This window comes from Macaca fascicularis, chromosome 7 (genome assembly GCF_037993035.2).
Source record: "Macaca fascicularis isolate 582-1 chromosome 7, T2T-MFA8v1.1".
In the NCBI taxonomy this organism is placed as follows: Eukaryota; Metazoa; Chordata; class Mammalia; order Primates; family Cercopithecidae; genus Macaca; species Macaca fascicularis.
Window position 1 is genome coordinate 158,386,363 of NC_088381.1, and position 11,937 is coordinate 158,398,299.

The 11,937-nt window shown below is 46.3% G+C and overlaps 1 protein-coding gene across 1 annotated transcript; it reads left to right on the forward strand.

Annotated features, from left to right (window-relative positions):
* The first annotated feature begins 358 nt into the window (after window positions 1-358).
* Window positions 359-11,613, forward strand: CALM1 (calmodulin 1). The gene is made up of 6 exons (XM_005562014.4): window positions 359-569; window positions 3,426-3,456; window positions 4,632-4,775; window positions 7,211-7,317; window positions 7,728-7,863; window positions 8,039-11,613. The coding sequence occupies exons 1-6, from the start codon at window positions 567-569 to the stop codon at window positions 8,065-8,067; spliced, it is 450 nt and encodes a 149-aa protein (XP_005562071.1). The 5' UTR covers window positions 359-566; the 3' UTR covers window positions 8,068-11,613.
* The last annotated feature ends 324 nt before the right edge of the window (window positions 11,614-11,937 follow it).

The window sequence follows — 11,937 nt, forward strand, 5'->3', positions numbered from 1 at the left end:
TGGGGTGAAGCTGGGGTGGTTAGCGGGGCGAACGGCTTTCGAAGCTCTGGGCCGCCCCCAGTTTGGACTAAGCAGGCGCTCATGCCTTCGCCCCCGCCCAGGATGGGCGTCTCCTGAGGACTCCCCGCCACATCTGACCCGACACCGCACGCCCAGCCTGGAACGCTTTCAAACCCCGACCCAGCGCAGGGCCGCCGCGACTGGCGCGCGGGGGGCGGCGGGAGGCCTAGCGAACCGGGGGGCGGGACCAGGCGGGCAAGGCCCGGCTGCCGCAGCGCCACTCTGCGCGCGGCGTCTCCGCCGCGGCGGAGGGATACGGCGCGCCATATATATACCACGGGGCTCAGGCTCGCGCTCCGGCAGTGGTGCTGGAAGTCTTGTGGACGCCGTGCCGTTACTCGTAGTCAGGCGGCGGCGCAGGCGGCGGCGGCGGCACAGCGCACAGCGCGCCTTAGCAGGAGCAGCAGCGGCAGCAGCAGCACCATCGGAGGCACCCCCGCCGTCACAGCCCCCGTGCTGGTGCAGCCACCCTCGCTCCCTCTGCTCTTCCTCCCTTCGCTCGCACCATGGTAGGTCGGGAGTGGCAAATGCCGGCGTAGCGGCTGCCCGAGATTTCTTCCCAGATTTCTAGTTGTTTTGTTTTTTGTTTGTTTTTGGTTCGTGGAGGTTTTTCTTTTCTAGAGTGTTACGCAGTAGCTGCGCTTAAAGGAGGATGTATTTTGGATTTGCATCTCGGCGACCTCTGCCAGGGGGCTTCATTTATTGGTTCCCCTTGGAGCTGGACTTGGCCGTAGGCCGTCCAAGGGCAGGGGCTCCGGCCGCAACTGCAGCGGGGCTTTCTGCATCTAGCCCCCCCGCCCCCCGCCCAGCCCCGCACCCACTGCATCCACCAGCGCCGCACCCGGGCTGCCTGCAGCGCAGCGTTTCGGCCTGGGAGCCGGGCGGGGCCGGGCACTAGACCCCCCCGCCCGCCTGTGCCCACCCCGCTCGCCCCTCCCCACCCCGCTTCTCCGCCGGCGTGAAGGTGGCAGGTCTGGCAGGCAGTGGAGAATGAATGGGCTGGAGCGGGCCGGTGGCGCACATTGTTCCGGCCGGGTGTTAAGGGGCGCAGTGAGCCCCCGCCACCTCCCCACCTTGGCCGGTCCTGCTGGGCACCCTCCCTCGGTCGCTCTCCCCTCCTTCTTCCCGGGGGGCGCGGCGCGGGCGTGGGCTGGGAAGGAAGGAGCCGGGGAAGGGTGGGGTTGGGGGCAGGAAGGCGAGGGGTTGGGGGCGGAGAGGGCGGAAGCGGCGGCCCGGCCGCCCTGCGCCCGGGCGGGGCTCTGCGGTGTAGCCGTGGCTTGTTCCTGCCGCTTTCGCACCTCTACGGCCCCCCACCCAGTGCAGCAGTGCGGGCGGGCGTGAGCCTCGGTGCACCAGGAGGCCCTTCCCGCGGGAGGCGCTCGGCTCGCGCTAATTGGGGCGGGGGGGGGGGGCGGGGGAGGAGGGAGCTGGCGCGCGGCTTGGTTTCCATTAGAGACGCAAAGTTTCTGCTCCGGGAGGAGGCGGCGGCGCGGCGGGCTGGTAGCCTACGGGAGCAGAAGCGGGTGGGAGGTGCGGGGTCGGCCTTGGCCAGGGCCCTGGAGCGCGGGGACCGGGGGTGGTGACCCTCCTGGCCGAGGAGGGGTGGCGTCCCGACGCCCGCTCAGGGGCCGCCTTGTCCCCCGCCTGCTCCCGGGCACGCGTCCTGCCCGGCCCCTCGCTCCGCGTTCCTCCTGCCCCGCGCCACTTCCATTCCGCAGAGAGATGCCCGCCACGTTTCCGCTTTCTCTGCAGCCTCTAGATTGCCAGATGCGACTGTGCGCCTTGCTGGGTGTGTTTTCCACAGCCCCTTCCTCCCTCGGCGGGCAGGGCTGACATCACCGACTGCGTTTCTGGTTTGGCGGGTGGGGAGATGGTTCCCCGCAGGGTTCTGGTACACCTTTGTCCCTAAGGCTAGCGCCCTTTGGGGGAGGAGGATTTAGTTTTCGAGAAAGTTGGGTGCTCCTGGTAACCCCTCTAACAAGAGAGTTTTGTAGCGAGGTGGGACTGTTCTCCCCATAAGGTGACAGTTTCTCTTGCGAGGTGTGGCGGCGCTTCCTGTTGTACAAGACAGATGTTGCCCTGGCGTTACGTAAATCATCGTGTCTCCCTCATTTAATTTTAAGAAAGCCAATTTTTAGTGATTGGGGTAGAAAGAAAGATCCATTTATAATCTGTAAAAATAAGTTTTCACCCAATATCAATATATTGGAACGCCATTCTTGCTGTTAAAGTTTTCACTTAAGAGAATAAACTTCATTAGCTTTCTATTAGGACTTATTTTGTAATTGGCTTCTTAGGCATCCTTTAAAAGAGAAATACACATTAGCTCTCCTTGAGGTCTCGAATTCCCTCGGCTGGAGGCACGGGTTCAGTGTGGTGGAGACCAAATAATGCAACTGAGAATTACCTTCGTGGCCATTACTGCCTCGATTGAAGTGTGTTTATTAAGCACAGTTCTTATGTCATTCTTAAGGTAGGTAAGGTAGGTAGGGTTAATACTCTCCAGCAAATTTAGTAGACCCTCTGCCAGAAAAGAGAGGAGTATATGTAGTCTGATAATTATTGTGTAGTTTTCTGTGTACTTAATTTTTGTAGTTTTGTAACACTTCATTTATAAGATGGTACCATTTTTTCCTGGCTTCTGAATAATAGGATAATTTGACCCAGAGCATTAACCATTGTAAATGGTAAGCTTTTAACAAATAACTGCCTAATTTAAAGGATTGGAAAGCATTTGTTACATGGAAATGAAGTTGGTGGGGTACCCAGTTGCTGTATCTTTATTTTTTCCACTTAATTATTTCTCATAAAATGGATGTAAAAGCCTGTTAATCCAACCCAATGCCATTATGTAACGACAGTTTGGAGATTTCGAGGGCCTGGAGCAGTGCGCAAGGTGCGCGGAAAGCCTGCCCTGATCCTGGCTGTGGTGGCAGTGGCAGTGGGCTGGGTCCCTTGTTGAGTGGAACAGGGGACTGCGGTGTCCATGGTGCAGTAGGTGGCGCGCTTCTGTCTTACAGCCTGCTGCCACTGCAGCTGGTGCCATGGGGCTTTCTGCCGCTAGAGGTGCCATTTTTCACATGATGAACTTAGCCTAGTTAGATCGCAGAGCAAGCTGTAAGCCATGGGCCCAGAAAACTTGAAGTGAGCAGAGGTTGTCACTTCTTGTAATCGTTTGTTAAAATAGCATAAAGAGTTTCCTTTATCCTAATTACTTTCATTAAATGACAGTGCTACAGGTTTCAAAATTTTTTGAAGATCGATTTTTGAAAGATCACAATATTAAAAGTATAATTGGAAAACCTATGTTGAAATCAACCAAACATGTTGTGGACTGAATGATAACCTTTTCTTTCTTCATGTAGGCTGATCAGCTGACCGAGGAACAGATTGCTGGTAAGTTGACAACTCCAAGGAGTCCCCAGAAGGCCAGAACTAGGCATTGACTCAGTTTTGGTGACTCCTCTGTTCCTCCCTGCTACAGTCTGGGCAGTTTTCTAAGAATTTATTTAAAGAAGAACACTAAGCAGAAACATTGAGGTCAGGTGTTATTCTTGCTAGTACTTTATAGATGAGGTGAAAGGAAGTAAAATCAGGATGCCCACTTGTTAAATTCTGGAGAATTTGACCATGTTTCACAGTGTGCAGAGTTTGCCTATGATTAAATTGTACTGAGCCTGCTACTCAACAATTTAGTTTACAGTTCTTATGCCATGGGTCTTTCAGTAATCTGCCCTGAAAGCTTGTGCTTGCTATCCTAAAATAAATGGAAATGGGTGAAAATGAGTGTTAGGACCACTGTAATAATTGGGAAGAAAGTTACATTAGTTAAACTCTGTTGCCTAGGCTGGACTCTTAACTCCTGGGCTCAAGCAGTCCTCCTGCCTCAGCCTCCCGAGTAGCTGGGATTACAGGCATGTGCCACCATGCTTGGCAGATTTTAGCTTTTTAAAGTCCTGGAGGACTCGTTTTGAGACTGTTTCTCTTTAGGAAACCAGGAATGCTTCTGAAATATCCTAAAAGTCATGTGGAGAAAAACAGACTGTTAACCTGGGAATGTACATTTCTAGTAACCATTTCATGTTGTTATGAAACAGGGGATTCTTATGGCTTTAGAAATGTAACAGGAAGGGACTTGAAGGGGGCACATGGACCAGTCTTGTCAGATGGGATTTAGTCCCTTGAACCCAGGAGGCAGAGGTTGTAGTGAGCTGAGATTGCACCACTGCACTCCAGCCTGGGTGGCAGAGTGAGGCTCCATTATTTTTAAAAAAAAAAAAACAAAACTGGATTTAGGACTAATTTAAGCATGTTTCAGCTTAGCCGCCTTGAAACCTGTGGGAATATTGTGGTGTATGGCACCGTTTACTGGGAGCAGTGTTTGCTTTATAGGCTGCTGTATGAAGGTCAGTCCAACAGGACTATTGTGGTCTTTATTTCGTTAGATAAAGACCAGATTTCTGATACCTTGCACAACTTGAATGGCTTGCTTTGGCAAGCCCCCGGCAAGTGTATATTGTGACTGGATTGGATAAAGACATTCATTCTAACGGGTCAACTTTTGTTTTCAGAATTCAAGGAAGCTTTCTCCCTATTCGATAAGGATGGCGATGGCACCATCACAACAAAGGAACTTGGAACTGTCATGAGGTCACTGGGTCAGAACCCAACAGAAGCTGAATTGCAGGATATGATCAACGAAGTGGATGCTGATGGTAAGAGCTTTAGAACCATGAATGAGGGCCACTGTTGTGTAATTCAAGTTCAGAAATGTTACAGAATTGTCTTTCAGGTCCCCAGAGCAAAGCAAATGTGCAAAGATCCTTTCTGTGGTTGCCTTAGGGCCATTGACAATGACAATAAAAGATGATGGGCCTTGTGTCCGTCCTGCTTAGCTTCTACAACGTTTTCTGCAGGGATCACTGTATTGTTTTTTTTCTGCTTGGCGTGACCTAGAGCTCAGATTTTTTTTTTTTCTTTTTGAGATGGAGTCTTGCCCTGTCGCCCAGGCTGGAGTGCACTGGCGCAATCTCGGCTCACTGCAACCTCTGCCTCCCGGGTTCAAGCAATTCTCCGCCTCAGCCTTCTGAGTAGCTGGAATTACAGGCGTGTGTCACCGCCCCCAGTTAGTGTTTTGTATCTTTAGTAGAGATGGGATTTCACCATGTTGGCAAGGCTGGTCTCAAACTCCTGACCTCGTTGTCCGCCCGCCTCAGCCTCCCAAAGTGCTGGGATTACAGGCATGAACCACCGCTCCTGGCTGAGCTCAAAGCTTTTATCAACTGGCCCATGAGTCTGCACTGAGTCTTGATGGGGAGGTGAAATTAAATAGCCACAGAACGTGCTTTTTAACAAACTTACTGTGTCTAAAGAGGAGGAGGAGCCACCAGATGAAGTGGGTGACAAGCTCTCTTAGAAGTTACCATGAAAGTGAGTACAGTGTGAGCTTGTAGATGTGTTTGCTGCGGAGGAGCATGTGAGGTTTGGAGGCGGATGTGTGGTGACTCTAGGGGATAGTTTTGCAGAACCTAATGGAAAGGGAAGCTGTAAGGTCCAGGGTCAGAGGGAACCAGCAGTAACCCTGATAGCGGTTTGTCATCTGTTCCTCTCAACTTTACAGCAGTGGACAACAGACCTTTGATTGCTGATTTCCACTTCCCCACCCCTAAAAGAAACATGTATTTTGGTAAATCATATATATATTGTAATGTGTACTATATAACATTATAGAACGTGATTTTTAAAAGATGAGTTGCGGGGAGAGAAGGTCAAAAGAAAAAATAAAAGATGAGTTAAGAATAAACTATTCGGATCTAGATTTTACTTTCTAGATGATTGACTCAAAGGCGGTGTAGTAAAATCGCCTGTCTGGTCACAAACATTTGGAAGCAGAGCTTTTGATTAGGTTATTTGACAAAGCTTTCAGCACATTAGAGCGGTTTTCACTAATAGTGTTTTGAAAAGAAAAAGTTTCCCATGGTTCTCTCTAGTTTGACTGCTAAGATGATCAGCTATCTGGGAACATGGAGTAACTTCCTCTTGTTTGTGGGAGCCCTGGGAATCTGTGCTTGGGGAGGGGAGAAGTCTGTTAGGCTCTTGGATTGTGTGGAAGAAGGAGAAGTTGTGCCAGGCTGCAGAATCCTGTGTTTGCAATGAGAAAATAGGATGGTACCTGACCTTCTCTGCATGGCTGTGAGACAGCTTAAAATAATTTCTCTTGTCTTTGATGAATATGAACAATATCTTACAATTTTTGAGGCTAAAAAGTCTTGAAGGGATCCCTGAGGTATTTTCTTTTAAAGTAAAGGTACTGGTGAAAATGAGTAACTTAACCTAGGGTTTTTCTTCCTAATTTTATTTCCATTTAGTTCAATTACACTGTTAGTCTGGAGTGCTTGTCTTTAGGGGTATTTATCTCTTAGTTTTAAAGAGTTGTTTGGAGTACTGGCCCTAGAACAGATTCTTCTGAGAGTTCCGTAAGTGTTACTGGTCTGAGCTGTGAGAATGCTGCTGAGCTTTTCCCTTAATGGGAAATAAAGATACTGAGTTGGAAGAAAACAGGTGGCCAACCTTCATAGTGTGGCCAAGAAATGATCCTGGAGAAGACTTGGTAAGACTTTATGGCCCATGCATGACATAGCAAAATCAATGTTCCTCACTCATAATCTTTTCTCCCCTGAAACACTTTATACTCTTAACCTGCAGCTCAGTTCTAGGCCTTTTTTGCGTTACTGCCGTCACTAGCCAAGACAGAGTTAGACCTGAGTGATTTCCCTGACTCAGGGATGGCAGTTGGGGGCGCTTCTTCCCTCAGAGTGGAAAGATTCAGCCTGCAGAGTGGTGTGTGCTGTTCTTTTTCTTGAACTGTACAGCCCTTCATGACCCTTCCATGGGCTAGAATCCAGATGTGCAGTTTCCTTTGTATGATTAAATACTATCCTGGGCACTGATGATGAGTTTGAAATTATATGAAATTGCCCCGTGAAGTGTTTGAACATTTTAGACCTGCAAATGTTTGAACCTAGTAAGATAGTTTGCCCCTTTGTCCTAGTGTGTGTTTACCATTCTGTACAGTGGTTCTGAAATGATTACTGCAGAGCAACATTCATGGAGTGCTTACTTTACATGAGCTTTTGTTTTTTAATTTGAGGTAATGGCACCATTGACTTCCCTGAATTTTTGACTATGATGGCTAGAAAAATGAAAGATACAGATAGTGAAGAAGAAATCCGTGAGGCATTCCGAGTCTTTGACAAGGTAATCCAGCGTCTACGTAGCAGATGGTACTTAAGTATGGCTGCTTCTGCTGTCACTTCTAAAAGCTATAATAATGTTATAGGCAGAAGACTTAAATCTAACTGCCTGAGCCTTTGATCTCACTTTCAAAAGTCCTCTTTATGGTAACTGTATCAGGTGAAGGTAGGCGTAATAAATAGGAATTTTGGACCACGTTTCTTGACTGTTACTTTGAATCATTGTGAGCTTTTGAAAATCCTGTTTTCTGCATTAGCTGTTTGCATGTATTTAGAAGGTTAGAGGTGGGAACTAGAGATCAGAGAATTGTTGATGGGAGCAGAGTTAGCAGTAACTTGAGAGGGCGTAGCTAAGTCAAAGACCTACTTCCTCACACCACAGCATTAGCAATAACAATTGCTGAATGTTCACAGGATGGCAATGGTTACATCAGTGCAGCAGAACTACGTCACGTCATGACAAACTTAGGAGAAAAACTAACAGATGAAGAAGTAGATGAAATGATCAGAGAAGCAGATATTGATGGAGACGGACAAGTCAACTATGAAGGTAAAATGAAATTATTTGAGCTCAGGGTTTCATAGTCTTACCTTTAGGATCTGTAAGCAAGCCAGCTGCTTCACTAGGCAGCGTTTGACTTTATTTTATGTACAGTAAAGATGTTGTGTTCATTAAAGCTGCTTTCAAAGACAACCAAAAGTTACTATTATATTTGTCTTTTCAGAATTCGTACAGATGATGACTGCAAAATGAAGACCTACTTTCAACTCCTTTTTCCCCCCTCTAGAAGAATCAAATTGAATCTTTTACTTACCTCTTGCAAAAAAAAGAAAAAAGAAAAAAGTTCATTTATTCATTCTGTTTCTATATAGCAAAACTGAATGTCAAAAGTACCTTCTGTCCACACACACAAAATCTGCATGTATTGGTTGGTGGTCCTGTCCCCTAAAGATCAAGCTACACATCAGTTTTACAATATAAATACTTGTACTACCTTAATGATAAGGACTCCTTAAAGTTCCATTTGCTAATGATACACTGTTTGGGCTGGCCAGTTTTTCATGCATGCAGCTTGACGATTGAGCACAGTCAGGCCTTTGTATTAAAAATGAAAAATGAAAAAAATTCAAAACCTATTCAAATGGGTTCTAGTTCAATTTGTTTAGTATAAATTGTCATAGCTGGTTTACTGAAAACAAACACATTTAAAATTGGTTTACCTCAGGATGACGTGCAGAAAAATGGGTGAAGGATAAACCGTTGAGACATGGCCCCACTGGTAGGATGGTCCTCTTGTACTTCGTGTGCTCCGACCCGTGGTGACGACACACCCTGGTGGCATGCCTGTGTTTGTTGGTTTAGCGTTGTCTGCATTGTTCTAGGGTGAAACAGGTGTCAGGCTGTCACTGTTCACACACATTTTTAATAAGAAACCTTTACCAAGGGAGCATCTTTGGACTCTCTCTTTTTAAAACCTTCTGAACGATGACTTGGAGCCGGCAGAGTAGGCTGTGGCTGTGGACCTCAGCACAACCATCAACATTGCTGTTCAAAGAAATTACAATTTACGTCCATTCCAAGTTGTAAATGCTAGTCTTTTTTTTTTTTTTTTTTTCCAATAAAAAGACCATTAACTTAAAGTGGTGTTAAATGCTTTGTAAAGCTGAGATCTAAATGGGGACAAGGCAGGTGGAGGGGAGGCCAGTGTACATTTAAATGCCCACAGCCCAGCATTGGGTTTCCCTCCCAAGGCCCCAGCACCAACCTCTGAGCCCAAGACCTTGCCTAAAAACAAGCAGATACCGATTGCTTCATCCTATTTATGGACATGTAGGTCTAGTTGCATTTTCACTGGGGGGAGGGGGGAAGGTGAATTACGGTAACTTTTAATGATCTATTCAGGCAGTAGAGCTCTTAAGGAAAAAAAAAAATCCACTTTCTCTCAAGCATGTATTTAGGGGTTGTTCTCAATTGTGCTGCTGATTACCTGTCTTATGTAACTACTTGAGACCATCTGCAAGAGACATGATTTAGTGTGTCTGTAATTCAATCTTCGCTGTGTGTGGTAGAAGCAGTAGTCACTTTTCTAAGCCAGTCTCTTCATGCCTAAAAGACACTACCAGTCACCTTTGATTCGTGACTTTTAATTTATGATTATACTTAACCTTAGCCTCCTTTTACTTTTTTTTTTCCCCCTAAGTTGACTTGACTTTGCTTCTTTCCCCCCCAAGTAGAACTAATGCTAGCTTCCAGCTTGAAAGTGAAACTCCAGTGTGGAGTGAATTTTGTGTCTAATTATAAACCTGTAACCAAAACTCAGACATCTGGTTCTGGTCTTTGCATTGAGATTGGTCCCTGTAAAAGCCCCTTAAAAGCATATTGCATTTAGTACAGAGCTCTTTTTTGAAATGAAGGCTGGAGGTGTGCATTTTTCACGGTGTTAGCTGGTTGTATCTTATTAGCAAGGAGATTGGGGTTTTGAGTGTTTGCGTGGGTGGTTTCAATTTGCCAGGGAACAGTGGCAGGCTGCTAGCAAGGCAGTGAGAAGCTCTTGGCAGCCAAATGGGTGCATTCAGGGCTGATTTATAGAGACCCTTGGCTTCTCCTTCTCCTACTCCCTGTCTTTCTGGCATTTTGTAGCTTGTTAGATTTTCTGCCAGAGGGGTGGGTCAGAGCAGTGGAGAGGAGACATCGCCCATGTGCTTCTGCTACTGGTCCTTGGGCTGTGTGGTTGGTAGAAGAGAGGTTGACACTATGAGCTAAGGGTTGGCTTTTATCATTCCCTGAATCTGAAAGGAATGCCTAAGGGTTTCTCTTCTGGTGAGATAGGGTTCCTGGTTTGAGTAAGTTAATGTCCTGGATATTTCTTGTGGCAGGGGGTGGTCAAAGAGCCTGATTGGCTGACCCAGTCTCACGCCTGTGGTCGATGACCTCAGTAGTTTCAGAGGGGGGTCATTTGACTTTTTTTTTTTTTTTTTGAAATGTAGCCTTCTAACCCTCAAGTCTTTTTAGAAGCTGGGTGGACTGTTAGTGGTCTTGCAGCCTATCCTAAAAGACTACCTTTGAAACAGGATTCTTGTATGGCCAGGATCCTGTCTGGGAACCAGAAACCCTACACCCTCCCCCTCCAGGGAATGCTGAGTTCCTGTTGTGAGCAGAGGTGAGGCAGAATCCACTGTAGCCTTCCCCCCTCCCATTTGCGGGGATGGCCAACCCAGGCGTTGGGTGTTAGTCTGCATGAGTTTGCGAGAGGAGATAGCTGGGTGTCGTGGCAGTGCCCTTGAAGTTGGTTAGCACCTTCCTGTAAACTCTTGCCCCTACTTCTAACTACTCTATAAATATATACATATATTTATATATAAAGTGATTAGTTGAACTGGCATCCTGCTTTAGCCTGAGACTTGCCATAAGAAACTGCTGAGTACTTGGCAAACAAACCCTTTCATAGTTTTGTTCTCCATCTGTTTGGGGTAGGTGTTGAGCGAGGCAAACGGATCTCGATACTTCAGATGGGCTTTTGATGCACTGTTGCCAAGGAAGGCTTTTTCTGATTTTTTGACAAATGAATTTTTGCACACTTTCATTGGTGTCTTTCGGCAACTTAAACACACATTGAAAATGAGCTATTGTACATATTTTTATATTCTCTTTATAAATGCATGTCTGATTGTACTTGTAACAATATTGTAATGAACGGCTGTGCAGTAGGCCCAGCGCTGCTGTGTCTCGTCAGAGGAATAGCTTACCACGAACCCCTCAGCATACTGGGAACCTCTTCCTGAACAAAGAATGTAAATTTGGTCAAGTCTACTCTTCCGTTCATTCAATTATTTTAAGCATTTGAATTATTTATTGTATATCCTAAATATATTTATCCTTTGGCAGTGACTAGATTTCCACTAATGTGTCTTAATCTATTCCTCCAGCTGGCAGTTACTGTTTTTTTAATCCCTTGAAGTTGTCCTGTAGGAGACAGAAATTCTTTGCTGTCTGTATCCCTTGGAGTAAGAAGGTAGTGGCATGGGTGGAGTGTGTGTTCTTTCTCCAAATCTATTATGATGTTCATTAAACACTTCTGTAGCAAAGATGGTGGTAGTTCTTTTGTTACTGAAGTTGCCCTTCACCATGGCTATTTGAAAAGGAGATGTACTTGGACATTTCTGTAAATCTTGAGATAAACTGTTTGGAGATTTAACCACCTCTCTGATGGGGGACCAACTCTATGGAAATTGTAAATAAGTTTTATTTATAAACCTGGCACTGTATTCAATAAACATTTCTGCAGCCTTTCATCTCTAACTGCGAACTGTGTAGGTTTCTAGCTTGCATAGCTTTCAATCCCTGTTGCTCTCAAGGTAGACCTGTCCTCAGATGTAACTTCACCGGGCCTCTAGTACGGTGAGAGTGAGGGGCCAGAAATACCATAGACATCCCACAACAGCCTTACCCTAGTTTTAAATAGTTTGAGTGTTAATAGCTGACATTTTTAACATAGTCTCTTAGCCTATTATTTTGTCCATGCTTGCTTTTTATGCAGAAAATTTACACCATAAAGATTAGTTTCCTGTTAACCCCAATCCAAGTCTCTTTAGGACTTGTACAAAGAAATACATTTTTTTTCCA

Excerpts from the sequence above, each read along its gene's own strand:
- CALM1 (XM_005562014.4), top strand. Across the intron at positions 7,318-7,727 it reads CATTCCGAGTCTTTGACAAG|GATGGCAATGGTTACATCAG; the intron begins GTAATCCAGCGT and ends GAATGTTCACAG. Across the intron at positions 7,864-8,038 it reads CGGACAAGTCAACTATGAAG|AATTCGTACAGATGATGACT; the intron begins GTAAAATGAAAT and ends TTGTCTTTTCAG.